At 39.5% G+C, this 13,273-nt stretch overlaps 2 protein-coding genes across 9 annotated transcripts in view; one reads left to right on the top strand and one right to left on the bottom strand.

The window, feature by feature from the left end:
* The window catches only part of ckap5 (cytoskeleton associated protein 5), a 39,562-nt gene extending 38,454 nt beyond the window's left edge, over positions 1-1,108 (top strand). For all 3 annotated transcript variants that reach the window (XM_083560940.1, XM_083560939.1, XM_083560938.1), the window contains one exon: positions 31-1,108. In XM_083560940.1, the coding sequence (XP_083417066.1) occupies positions 31-279 (249 nt within the window). In that variant the 3' untranslated portion in view covers positions 280-1,108. The remainder of the gene's footprint in view (positions 1-30) is intronic.
* Positions 1,109-1,183: 75 nt separating this feature from the next.
* Positions 1,184-13,273, bottom strand: part of ccdc135 (coiled-coil domain containing 135) — a 12,390-nt gene continuing 300 nt past the window's right edge. For 2 of the 6 annotated variants that reach the window (XM_083561011.1, XM_083561014.1), the window contains exons 2-19: positions 12,660-12,864; positions 10,642-10,816; positions 10,345-10,470; positions 9,357-9,563; positions 9,109-9,270; positions 8,464-8,673; positions 8,181-8,297; positions 6,325-6,397; positions 6,075-6,203; positions 5,841-5,969; positions 4,059-4,267; positions 3,611-3,811; positions 3,272-3,385; positions 2,918-3,028; positions 2,580-2,774; positions 2,317-2,456; positions 1,405-1,535; positions 1,184-1,270 (exon numbers count right to left, since the gene is read on the bottom strand). In XM_083561011.1, the coding sequence (XP_083417137.1) occupies positions 1,439-1,535; positions 2,317-2,456; positions 2,580-2,774; positions 2,918-3,028; positions 3,272-3,385; positions 3,611-3,811; positions 4,059-4,267; positions 5,841-5,969; positions 6,075-6,203; positions 6,325-6,397; positions 8,181-8,297; positions 8,464-8,673; positions 9,109-9,270; positions 9,357-9,563; positions 10,345-10,470; positions 10,642-10,816; positions 12,660-12,864 (2,600 nt within the window). In that variant the 3' untranslated portion in view covers positions 1,184-1,270; positions 1,405-1,438. The remainder of the gene's footprint in view (positions 1,271-1,404; positions 1,536-2,316; positions 2,457-2,579; positions 2,775-2,917; positions 3,029-3,271; positions 3,386-3,610; positions 3,812-4,058; positions 4,268-5,840; positions 5,970-6,074; positions 6,204-6,324; positions 6,398-8,180; positions 8,298-8,463; positions 8,674-9,108; positions 9,271-9,356; positions 9,564-10,344; positions 10,471-10,641; positions 10,817-12,659; positions 12,865-13,273) is intronic. The other 4 variants (XM_083561013.1, XM_083561015.1, XM_083561012.1 and 1 more) reach the window with 3 other exon arrangements.

The following is a 13,273-nucleotide window of genomic DNA, read 5'->3' as shown; positions in this document are numbered from 1 at the left end:
ACAAAAGTCAAATTTTCTTTTCATCCTTAGCAACAGCAGCAGCAACAGCAGCAGCAGCAGGAAGACGAGCGTCCCCTGTCCTCCCTGCTCTCCAGGCCTCCCCTGGCCTCCTCCACAGACATGCTTCACAGCAAGCTGTCGCAGCTGAAGGAGTCACGTGAGTCGCAGCTACAGCAAGAGCAGTCGCGCTCACACAGCCCGGGCCGCGCCTCCTCGCCTGCCTCTAACCTCGACGACCTCAAAAAGAGGCTCGAGCGCATCAAGAGTAACCGCCAATAGAGACGAGCGCACACACACACACACACACACACACACACATACCACTCCCTTTTCCCCTCCTCTTGCATCTAGTGAATTACAGCTAGCTAAACCGCTAACCTCTGCTGAATCGCGCTAGTTTTTCTCACCACTGCTCTGAGCTCGGACATTTTTTCAGGTCTGGTTTATGAATAGATTAACATATTGAAAAGAGAAAAAATCAATAAAACCACAGGTTTTTTGTATAATATGAAGGTTTTTTTTTTTTGTTTTTTTTTTGCTTAGGTATTGTGCACATCTGTTTCAGGTTTTTTTTTGTTGTTGTTGTTTGTTGTATATACTGACGGTTGTTAACCACTCCAGGCTTTCCTGTGTCATGTTTAGGGGTTACAGTAGATGTGCAAATGTGCTGTAATGTGTTTCCTGGAGATGTCCAGACTTCCTTGCTTGTCCTTTTTTTTTTTTTTTTTTTTTTTCTATTATTTAAACATTTTAGGCAAATTCCTGTCTCTCCAGGTCTCCACCAGGTTTGCGATTAGCGTTCGCCAATTTTCTGCCACTGAAGGATTTTTGTTCTCTTACGTAATTTATGGCGCATGGCATGAAGTACTTGATGTAACTTGTAAATAGTTTGCATTAATAAGCCCTGTTTAATTATTAATAATAAATGACTTTTTTTTTTGTTTATCAATATTCCGACATCTTGCACTTGGGAGCAGAATGTTGGCAATTCTGATGCATCTTTTTTTTCTTTTCTTTTTTTGTATTTCATTCAAGTAGTGTTAAGTTTAAGTGTATAATCTATAGTGAAAATGGCAATAAAGATTTTTTTTTTATATAATATAACAAACTAGAAGATGACTTTAGATCGTTTGTGGATTATTTTATGCTGCAAAAACAAACAAAAAAAAAGAACGAAACGGTTAGTGTATCTGATGCACTTTATTCCGGGGATGAGATTTCCTCGGAGTCGGGGTGAGCAGAAATGATGCACAATGCTTATAGAATACATCTGAAAAACACCAAAAAAAAATGTCTACTGCATGTGCAAAGCTGAACATTGACCAGTTTTTCTTGAATTGGAAAAAATCTGATTATTTGAATGTGTGGACACATTAGATAATGTTGAATGGCTCAAATACGGACCAGTATCCTAGTGGAACTGAATCAGGCTGCACTTTTAGTTCTGGGGTGTGACCAGGTGCAGCATCAGTCTGGAGTCTTTTCTCAGCCTCTTGTTCAGGGACACATACTTCTGTGGACTGCTGTCCTTGTGTCTACAAAGAACAAAAAAATAAAACCCACCATTAATCACAGTCGAGCTACACAGCTTTCTGAAGCTAATGTTAAACAATATACGGAAAACTTTTATCCTGGCCATACACACACACACACACATATATTTACATTTCTGGGCAAAAGTATTGGGACACCTAACCTTTCTTCTTTTTTTTTTTTTTTCCATATGTTCTTCTCCAAACTGTTACACAAAACTACACACAATTGTACAGGACGTCTTTGGATGCGCTTTAATAAAATTTAGTGTTCACTTAACCTTGAAAACCCAAACCTGTTCCAGCATGACAATGCCCCTGTGCACATGAAGATCTGCTTTACATGGAGAGAAAGATCTTAAGTGTCCTGACACCTTTGGGATGAATGTGAATTCTGACTGCACCCCAGGTCTCCTCACATCACCTTCATCAGCACCTGACTTTACTAACACCCCTTATTGCAGATAATCACAAACACACTCCAAAATCTACATCTTCCCAGCGGAGTGGAGGTTATTAATGTGGAATGCGATGCTCAAAAAAAGAAAAAAGCACATGCCATACTTATGATCATACTTCTATTACAGTGTTGACTTGGAGACGGCTTTCATTCAAATGTATCCTAATAATTAAATTGCAAAATGAGTCAAAATCTGAGGAAACACACGGAAAAACATGCTGTGGTTAAGAACGTAATAACTAGAACCTCAACCACTAGATTGTCTAGAAAACAGTCTTGTTCTGGACTAGCAGTGTGATTGAGGTGAAGATGAACTGTGTGTACCGGCTGAGACGCAGCTGCAGAATTCTGATCCTGAACATGGCTTCTGAGCAGTAGGCCAAATATGCTTCCTCGTCCTGTTTGGTCAAGTTGAACCGGTTCTTCTGGTACCAATGCTGCTTCTGCTGGAGCTCCTCGGTTTCCTACGCTCACACACACACACACACACACACACACACAGTGAAGGTCAGTCAGAGCGTTAGAAGCACGGCCTTGGAATGTATATCTGGACCACTATTATTAAAAACTAAAAAAATCCCTGTCACCTTTTCATATCGAGCTTGAATGCGGTTGGCCATATCTACAGATCTTTGCTTTAGATGTTCGAGACAGTTCGCATGCATCTGCACCGCCTGCTGCTTGGTCAGGGTCTCCGGGTCGCCCCACTGAGCCAGGAATGAAGCCAAGATGTCCAAATTCTTGAATTCTTTCTTCTGTTGCTTCTCTTGGGCCAGTTGTTTCTACAGGACAAAGAAAAATTACCATTAACGGCAAAGCTTGAGAACTGAGTTCTTTCACAATGCTGGGTCGAATGATCTAATTGGAGATCTTGGAGGTCGGTACAGAAATGGCTGGTTAACTTGTCGCTGATCTTTCGCCTCACCTGAGTTTCCACATGCTGGCGTGCCTTCTCATTCCTGGCCATGTCATAAAAGGAGATCTTCATCTCAATGTCACTTTCCTCCTGGTCTCTTACCTCAAGGATGTCCCTCACCTTACAAACACACACAAATATATATATATATATGGAGGTATCTCACAAAAGTGAGTACACCCCTCACATTTCAGCTACCATTTTAAGTACATCTTCTCAAGGGACAATACCATATTCACACATTTGCATGGTTCTGTCAAACATGATACAGCTGTTATCACTTAGGGTGCACATCGATCACTTTTATGCCATCCCCTATATATTAATATAAAAAAACAACAAAAAAAAAATCTCTATTATTACTTCTTTCTCAGAGGCCTTGATACTGGTTAACGTTTTCTCCTCCATCTCCATTAGTAACTCAAAGGTCTGGTGCATGTTCAGTTTCGGAGAGTTTTTTTCAAGCAGATCTGTCACCTGCCATGTACAACGAAAAGAAGAGAATGAAAACGATTCAAGCGCCACTCGAATAAAAAGTAAAACTAAAATAGACATGGATACTTTTTTACTTTCTAAGCAGTCTTGAAAAAGTCAAATCATGCAAATACACCAAGCAACAAAAAGTATACTTCTATTGTAAATAATAAAATAGCCACTAGAGGGCAGATAAGTGTTGTTGTTTTTTAGGTTGTTCACTCAAACCTGAAAGCTGGAGCACATCTTGTCTGAAATTGGGTCATCAGGTTTGGAAGGTTTTTCAAAGATGTCAAAATTTGGAGTGATTCTGTCGTCCTCTAGATGATACATAACCTCGATTTTATTCTGCGAAATCTGGAATATTAGCTCGGCCACATCACTGCTGGCTGGTTTGGATTGATCTCTATGGAATTTCACTACAATTTTCTGCTCATTAACACACACACACACACACACACACACACACACACACACACACACGCACACATATTATTGCCTTAGTTCCATTAGGATCCATTAGGTAGCTATGGTGTGTTAATGTTGCTTGCTAATGCCGTGCTAAAGTGGTTAATGTTACACCGTAAAGAAAATATTGGTGACTGGTGTGTAGGTCTGTAACAGGTAAAAGGTTGCAGTACTTTACAGTGTGTGGGGGTGTGTGTTCTACGGAAACCTGAATGGGTCGCTGAACTCCATGTTTTTGTGCCAGCTCCAAAGGTCTGTAAATGACGTGTCGATAATAGAGAAAGTCCGGGCGGCCATGAAACGTCTCGGTCATCTCCTCATGTGTTTTGAGTCTAGTGACCAAGTTGTCATCTCGTATTTTACTGTAGAACTCCATGAAACGCTCAGTCTCAGGGACCTGGAGATTGTACCTGTGAGCTGCACAGAGACGAAAATCTCAGCTCAAATCTCAGTAATGAGCTTTAAACTCTAAAATGTAAATAAATACTAAAAAAAGAGCAAAAACATGTCCTAATTGTCCATGTGTATTGATTTCCATTTTGCCATCTTAACAGATCTGAATACCGTATTTGCATGACGATGCCAAAAGAAAAACTCCCGAGAGAAATAGTTGTGAAAGGAAGGAGGAAGACAGTGAACAATGACTTTCTTGGTCGGCTACTGTTTAGATACAAGCCGTTGTAACGCGTTGAGTCTGAAGGGAGAGCTCGCTAACTCCAGTTGCAACAGAAATCATATAAGCACAGACAGGTTTCCAAAACTCGTGCTTTTTCTTTTTCTTGGCAACAGCGTTACGGGTTAGTCAAAGAAACGTAGAAATGAGCATCAGAAAATAATAAGGACATATTCCTCGGTCTTGCACACATGCAGTAATACCGGAAAAAGGCAGTGGCATGCTATTCCCAAAATACCGCTATGCTCCTAAAGGAAGCGCAACATATTTCACCCGTTACACCGTGTGTAACGTGTCTTTCATTAAAGCCTGTGTAAAGTACATTAGTGTAGAAACCTGCGGCTTATCGACGGGTGCGGCTTATTTATGTTAAAAAAATTACATTAGTTGTTTGGTTAATTGGTTGTTAGATGGACTAATAAATGGTTGGATGGACAGTTGGAGAACAGATTGTTTGACTAAGAGACAGAGATGGACGAAGCGCACAAACAATGTACTTGAGTTAAAATAGAGATACACTCGGTGAAGTAAAAGTGTCCCTTTAAACTTTCATTTGAGTAAAAGTTCCAAAGTATTTGCCTTCAAATGTATCCAAAGTGCTATGATTTATTATGGCTAGAATGCTCCTGTTATCATTTTTGTCACAAGACTCTTTGCTTAATCAAAAGCGTTACACTGATTGGTTGCTTGCTGCGTGTTTGATCAGTTACGTTTTTATCCTCATAAATAACAGAACGGAAAGAATAAAAAAAGACTGATTTTACAAAATGTGGAGTTGAAAGTAAGAAATTTGACTTTGAAATGTAGTAAATTTAAAGTTAAATCTCCACAAATGGAAACACCTCAGTAAAATACAGATACACGGAAAAACTACTTAAGTACTGTAACAAATTACATTTACTTTGCTACTGTCCACCACTGCTAAGAGACGGATAGATGAATGGATGTTGGATGGAATAATGGATGTGTGGTTGGAGAGCTGTGTGACCAATTAGATGAACAGGCACTTGGATAGACTGATTAATGGATAGATGAATGGAAATGATGGATGTACCTATCAGATCAGGTGTAATCACATCTTCCTAAATATTATTCATATCCTAGCTGTTAACTGATAAACAGAGTGAGACACTTTTCAGCATGTATGTCCTCCCTGTTATTAGTTTCATTTTCATTTTTATCATGAATTATAATAAGTAATAATAAGTCATCAGTAAATTAATAATTTTTAAAAATATTATTATTATATGAGTCATATCGATGATAGTGACTGAGTGTAACACCCTCTTTTTAACATAAATAAAGTAATAAATATACTTTTTAGATAGAAGCTCCTTCCTGGTGAGAAATGCTCGGTAGTGACATTGGAAGCTTTCTTCAGTTCCCTCTCCTGGAGTTTATCCTGTCGGCTTTTATACCACTCCTTCACTGTGTTGGGCTGAGTGTCTTCACATTGCACAAAAGGAAAGATAAAGGATGAGTGAAAACGAGAAAAAAAAAAGATTGACAAGTGACTTTATGCACATTTTGAAAAATTTTTTTTTTACTCACATTCCAGGTCATCGTAAGTAGTCAGTCTTGTGACTAATCCATCTTTCAAAAGGTAAGGGGAAAATCTCTCCAGCGTGGCCTTCCTGTAATGGATAAGCTTCGACCCACCAGGGAAACAACTTTCCATATCTTTAAATGCAAACAGTAAACGCCAAAGGTCAAAGAGGCCACTCGATCGCAAGACATGTTCTATAGGACTGACTGGGTGTGCTGAGGTTATTAAAGGTCATGCACATGACAAAAAAATTACCTTCTTCTGAGATTTGGATTTGTGTAACCCAAGACCGGGGCATCTTAAAAAGATCAAGCTCTTCTGTCTCCTCCTGCAGAAAATAAAACCCAAAATGATCATTAAAAAGATCATTGCTTTAACATTAACAAATTATACCAAGTCATAAGAAATTGAGATTTATTTAGGACTGTTTAAGACAAGTTAGTGGTTTTTTTGTTTTTTTTAGATTGTATTTATTTTATTCACATTCACTTAAATTTTTTCAAATAAAATAATGAAGGTTTTTTCTATGTATTATATGAAATCCTAAGACTGCATCATCACTCAGTACAATTGTATTATTATTAGCCTTATTATTATTATTAATATTATTATTATTATTATTACTACTACAATATAGTGGGCCGTTGGAACCACAAAGAACCTCAAATAAACAGTTTGTCTGATCACAGGCTCCAGGGACTCCAGCAACCACCACAGTCTTCCAATATGGCCGACACAGAGGGCAACTCACAGTCAACACACTGATTTTCCTGCTCTACTTCTCCCAATTACTATTTAAGCACACATGTGCCCAATTTCACACACCATTATGTAAAAGAAAATTCCTCTTCCATCTCTTTTTAAAGTAGCGTTCTCAGAGACTTGGCCCTAAACCTTATCGAGCCGTTTGTACCTCGTATCAGATCTCTTAAACCCCACTAACTTGCCTATTGTTTTTGCCCCATAGACTCCTAAATCAACGGACATTTGCTTGTTTGTGGATGATTTTCGCCTTACAATTTGGAATTATCTGCTCCGCTTTTTAAATGGATTACTTAATCTGCAAATGTATCTACTTCCATGCGTCGCTAATTATGTGACAATGCAAAGATAAAGGGGCTTTTTGCTTTTCATATGTACATTACAGCACAGCGAAATTCTTTCTTTAGGGTGTTAAAAGTGCAGGGTCAGCACCCCTAAAGAACAGAGGGTAAAGGGCCTTGCTAACGGGCCCAAGAGTGGCCCACATAGGCTACATCTCCACTAATCTGGATACTTTCGAAAAACTTTGTTTTTGTCTAAAAACGCTGCGTGTCCACACTATCGTTTGCGATCGTTTCCCAAATGTTGCTCTTCCACACTGAAACGGTTACGTCCCTGTACTGCGCATGAGCAAAACCTAAGACGCTTCGACCTGCACCATTTCCTTCTGGAATTTATTTACTTTCCGGCTCTTTGAAATGTCGCAGCAGTGACCAAAAATGTGTCGTTCTAAAAGCCCCTGTTTTCACGGTCCACGCTGCAACGTGAAAACTGTGTTTTCATATTCATCCACTTTGGAACGCGTTTTCAAAAAGCGATGATTTCGTCTAAACGGAGAGAGAAATATTTTTTTTTGAGTAAAAACATTTAGTATCATTATTTGATGCTCCTATGGAACATTTTTTAAATGTACTTTTCTGGCATTTGGCAGACGCCCGTGTCCAGAGCGACTCACAACTAAGCAGTTAAGGGTTAAGGGCCATGCTCAAGGGCCCACCAGTGGTAATTGGTGGTGCTGTAATTTGAACTTGTGACCGTCTGATTCAGAGTCCATGCCTTAACCACTGAGCTATCATCTACCTTTTGACATTCTTGAAGATCAGTTTAGAGTATCTTTGTCTAATTCTATTTAAAATGGATTAAACTGGAATGTTCTGGATGCATGATGCACTGTCGCTCCTGATCTTAGGTTAATTAGTGAATAATGATGAAATCATGTACAAGAAATATGTTTTAGATCTCTTCTAATACAGCCATTAATAAATTTAGAGCGTAATCCCGTCTGAATGAAGAGCCGGTGTTGAGTACACGCAATGAATGAAAGGTGTGTGAAGAACAATATTCTTTACATCATCTTGCTCGTCTTGTTCTTCATCCATGTCGGGACGGGCAACTGATGAACTGCTACTTGGGCCACACAACATGTACTCCCATGTTAGATCATCTCGCAGGTCAAATGTCATCCCCTGAAAGACACACAGCCAAAAACAAAAACCAGATGAAATGTAATCATGAAGTGGAATAAAAATAGAAAATAACTTTAAACATTGCAGTTAAAACAAAATGTAATCTCTTTTACAAATCGCATTAAACACGTCAGTCACTGTACACACACTAACCACACATACTGACCGTACAACCGGAGCGGCAGTCCTGCATGTTGACCCAGTAGTTCTCATGGTTCCAGATGCTCTCGATGCCGAGGAAACATGAGCTGGATGTAGGAAAGCTCTGGCCAGAGAGCGGGTCGATAAAGAAGTTCTTCGATATGTCACGTTTCCCTGCTAGAACCAGAACCCAGCTGTGAACCCGTTGGCCATGTAGAGGATCTGAGGGACGGTCCTGCTCATGCGGGAAAAAATCAAAATAAATCTGTTACATTTCTTATAACGTACAAAGCCAAAGCCATGACATAAAAAATATTTCCAATAAAGCCACTTAGTAAAGCCACGTAACTTGAAAAAAAGTGGGAAAAGATTCTACCCCACACTGGGATGACGTTTGCCTTTATCACATCTATTATTTTCTAATATCAGGATGCTTACTTTTATGGCATTCGGGAAACGCCCTAATCCAAAGCGACTTATATTTATCTCATTTAAAAATTTGAGAAAAAGGGCCTTGCTCAGGGATCCATGAATGACAGCTTGGTATAGCTTGGACTTGAACTCAGATCCAAAATCTAATGCCTTAACCACTAAGCTACCGCATCCCGGATGCTCCGTTACACAACACACAAACGTGCGAAACAGTCTGTTTGAGTCCCCTAAATCTGACCTCCTTTAGACTCTCAGCATTTTGCTGTCCGGCGAGCGGTGGGCGTCCCTCTTGCTGATTTTTCTCCTCCTGACGCTGCTTGAAGGTGCTTTTTAGTTCTCTTGCAGGTTTCACCCTGTACTTCTGCACTTCCTCCTCCATCTCAGGTGACTTCCCTTTCACCTACACACAAATACCATGATACTTGATCTATTTCTCTGTAATGAAACGCACCAATCGATACGGTAAGGAAGTTCCAGTTTGATCACCTGATCACTCACCGTGTCCTGAGGTTTAATAAGTGGACATTCCTGGTGGCTCAGATCGATCAAGCACATCTCTTTGACTGCATAGCCGCTGACGCAGAAGGCGTTGTAGCCTGCGCCTAGCAATAAACTGCAGAGCAAGGTGGAGTACTCGAAACATGTGCCTCTCCGGGTTTGCACCACCCACGTCGAAGAGCAGAGCTGCTTCGGCTAAAAAGATCACATATCAAACACGTGCTGTATACTGATAAATGTTGCTCTGCTATGACTCGTATATATTGTCAGAAATAATCTGGACTCTCTGTAGAAATGTGAACTGGATATCTGGTGTACTTATACTGCCATGCTTTTAGTATTTCGCAGGACAGACTTAATGAGTACAGCAGCAATTCTTTGGTGTACACCAGGGGGTCCCCAAACTATGACCCGCCCCCAGATCTGGAAACACCCTCTAACACTGCCAGGGACATATTTTGTATTTTTTTTTATTTTACATATACATTTGACACATATCACCTCTGTATTTGATAATAAAGATTGGCTTTCAAACTTAAATTTCCCTTAGTTATTAACATTGCCTTATTATTTGTTAGTCACCCACCAACCATATGCATAATTAGATGTTTTGATTTCAATAACAATGAATATGATAAAAATGGCATAATGATAATAATAATGCTCTTTTAATAGGTTGTCTGCATGGTGCATAACAAAATAATCAAAACAATAAACTAATTTAGCATAAGAAGGCATAATAAATACATCAAATCATAATAAAATCTCCAAAATGACACTGGAAGTCACTGCGGCCGTCTTATTTTCCTGCTACAGACCGACCCGGCCCGCGATTAAAGAAAGGAAAAACAACGTGGCCCTCACTTGAAAAAGTTTGGGGAACCCTGGTGTACACTGTCAGGTGAGATCATCCACCGATACATTGAAGAGACATGGGCATTTTTGTGAAATATTTAGCAGCAGTAGTAGTTCTCACCACTTCAGTCAGACAATCCAAGCTCTCCAAAGTCAGAAAGTCGGCGATGAAACTGGCACATCCCTGCCAGTCATACAACTCGGGACAGGGTATAAGCGTACGCCGCAGCGTGGTGCTCACAAACTTCTGTTACAGTGAAACAAGAAAAGGAACAAAGTTAGAAACCTGGTCTCAAGTGGAACAGAGATGCAGTGTTGTAAGGAGATTGTTAAAACCATCTAGCTGCTATTTTTAATCCAAAATAGCAAAGAATAGAGTGTGTGGTTATTTAGTGACTTTTTGCTGTAAATACTTCACCTGCACTCCAACTTCATTGACTGGGAAGAGTAACAGTGGTTTGCGGTCGGGGTACAGGTAGGAGTACTGAGCGTGGAAGTTTTCCGCTATGGACAACATCAGCTTCTCTTCAGCCGAGTTCTCGCTGTACGAGGGAGGACACTCGGACGGGTCTACTTTAGGCTTCGGCTCTGACCTGTAACAGTCAGTTTGGATCACTTGCATTTTTTTGCATTACGTTGTATTAAGAGTCCACTTCAGTTTGTTTATTTCTTGTTTATTGCCCCTAGCGCAATAAGTCGAGCTACTACACTGTGGCTTACGAAGGCTTTCTTAAGTCTAATGTATTCGCTTTAGGTGCCATTTGTGATGTTTTAAAGTCTAAACGTTGCTCACATGTGGAGTAGCAGAGGATTCGATTCAATCTGTGGATAAGGCAGCGAAATTGCCCATGATCTCTGAATGGGAAAAGTTGGGATACTTTCTCTCCCGTCAATTACAACACTCGTGGCCATCTATGAGCTCGTAGTTTAATGTTTAAGGCGTTAGACTTTGGATACGATGCTCGTGAGTTTAAATATCTGCAACTCCTGGGCCAATGAGCAAGACCCCTAACCCCATAGCTGTTTAGTTGTATGAATTAGATAAATGTAAGTTGCTCTGGATAACGGCGTCTGCCTAAAATGCCATAAATGTAAATGTGTGAGCCTAAACATGCAGAACAGGCCAGACAGTGTTACGCTGTTCTGTGGTGCATCATGAAGCAGTTAAAAAAAATACATTTGGCTGGCTTCATGTTTCTCAATGGAATGATGCTCGACCTTTCTCAGTGGCCCAGCAGTGGGAGCTTGGCAGTGCAGGGATTAGAACTCACGACCTTTTAAACAGAAGTCCAACATTTTACACACAGGGCTATAATTCCCCCCCGTTTGAGTTGGTAGACGGTGTACGACAGGCAGAGCAACAGAATGAAGAGAAAAGGTGGCAGTTTCTGAAAGATTTGAAAATATCTGGATTCTTTCAAAAAAAGCTGTTATTTAAATAAAGTTTAGACTACTGTAGGTTTACAGCCCCGAAATGATCTTCAGTGAGCTAAAGGACAACACTGTCTAGTCTCCTAAGAAGGCAGAAAGACTAAAAAGGCTAGTCATATATTCAAAACAGCACAGTGAAATTCTTTTTTCGAATATCCCAGCTTGTTAAAAAGTATATAATAGCCATAATACAGTGCCCCAGGAGAAGAGAGGGCTAAGGGCCTTGCTCAAGGGCCCACCAATGTTAGCTTGGCAGTACTGGGGCTTGAACCACTGAGCTACCACTTTCCCAGAAAGATAGGATAATTAAAACAGGGAAGGATAATTCAGTCAATCAAGGGCTCTGAACATTGCAAACTGCTCCTGTAATGTTTTAATATGGTGTGTTGACTAGTTGCAAAAATGTGCCTTAGTGTATGTGTATTAAATTAAAACTTTTAAAAATTTGCCTTTCAAAATCTAATATCTATAAATCGCCCTGAATCCTTGTAGTCATCTGATCTGATTCTTGAATAAAGATTCATCCATAAACATCATAACGGATGTTTTTGTATATTTTAGAGTTAATATTTACAGCCCATGCAGTACCACAGTGGCCCACCAGAGGCCCACAGGTCTTTAAGTAAACAGCTTTGTCGAGGACACCACAGCTTGTTCATTGTCTCTTCTATGTGAACTCTTTATGTACAAATCTTTATGTACTGTTATTCTGGCTTTCATGAGCTTTTTCCTACACGGCTACTCATTTAAAACATGCCAAAGGTGGAGATTTTTATTCCATGCTGACAAATAAATCAGTGTATACAATACACTGTGTATACAATACACTTATGTTTGCTGTCCCTAAGATAGAATAAAATGTGTGATGTGTTCCTGTCAACACAGTTAATGATTATGTAATGTAAACAGCTGTGGTGTTTGTGAGCATCCTCTGGCATAACTGTGATAATGGCCCTCTGTAATCCTGAGAACAGAGCAAACACCAGTGAACTTTAGTAAACTCACTGGTGGGGAGCCGAGAAATTGATTTGCATTTTGCCTAGAGTCTGGTCCAGTTCCTGCAACATTCTCGGGCCTACGTCCTCTCCCTCTTTCTCCTCCTCCTCCTCCTCCTTCTGTTCCATCTCCTCCTCTTTCTTCTCCTCCTCTTTCTCCAACTTTTCCTCTTTTAGTTTGGCGTCTTCCATACCAGATTCGCTTTTAGAAGGCACTTGAAAATAAAGCAGAGATTACAGATTCACGAAAACAACAAACAAATAGAACAAAAAAATACAAACAAATAGAATGCAAATGTAGAAATGTTAATTATATTTCTTTTAACAAAAAAAAATATTTATACGACCGTCAAAGTGTTATACTATTTATTTTATTTTTTTGTTTGATTTTCTTACAATACTCAAACTTCTTTTGAAAAAAAAAACATATCAGGCTCTGGTGTCCATAAAAAGAAGGGGTAAATGAGGCTTACTTTCTAAAAACATAAGCTTAAAATAATAATAATTATTATTAATATTATTATAATTAATAAAATAAGAAGAAGAAAAAAAAGAGAGAACAATATTATTATAAGGAGTATTGTATTAGTAGTACAACGCAGTAAAAATACAATAAAATAATAA

The sequence above is a fragment of the Silurus aristotelis genome (assembly GCF_946808225.1).
Source record: "Silurus aristotelis genome assembly, chromosome: 14".
NCBI lineage: Eukaryota > Metazoa > Chordata > Actinopteri > Siluriformes > Siluridae > Silurus > Silurus aristotelis.
This window is presented reverse-complemented; position numbering and strand designations above follow the sequence as displayed.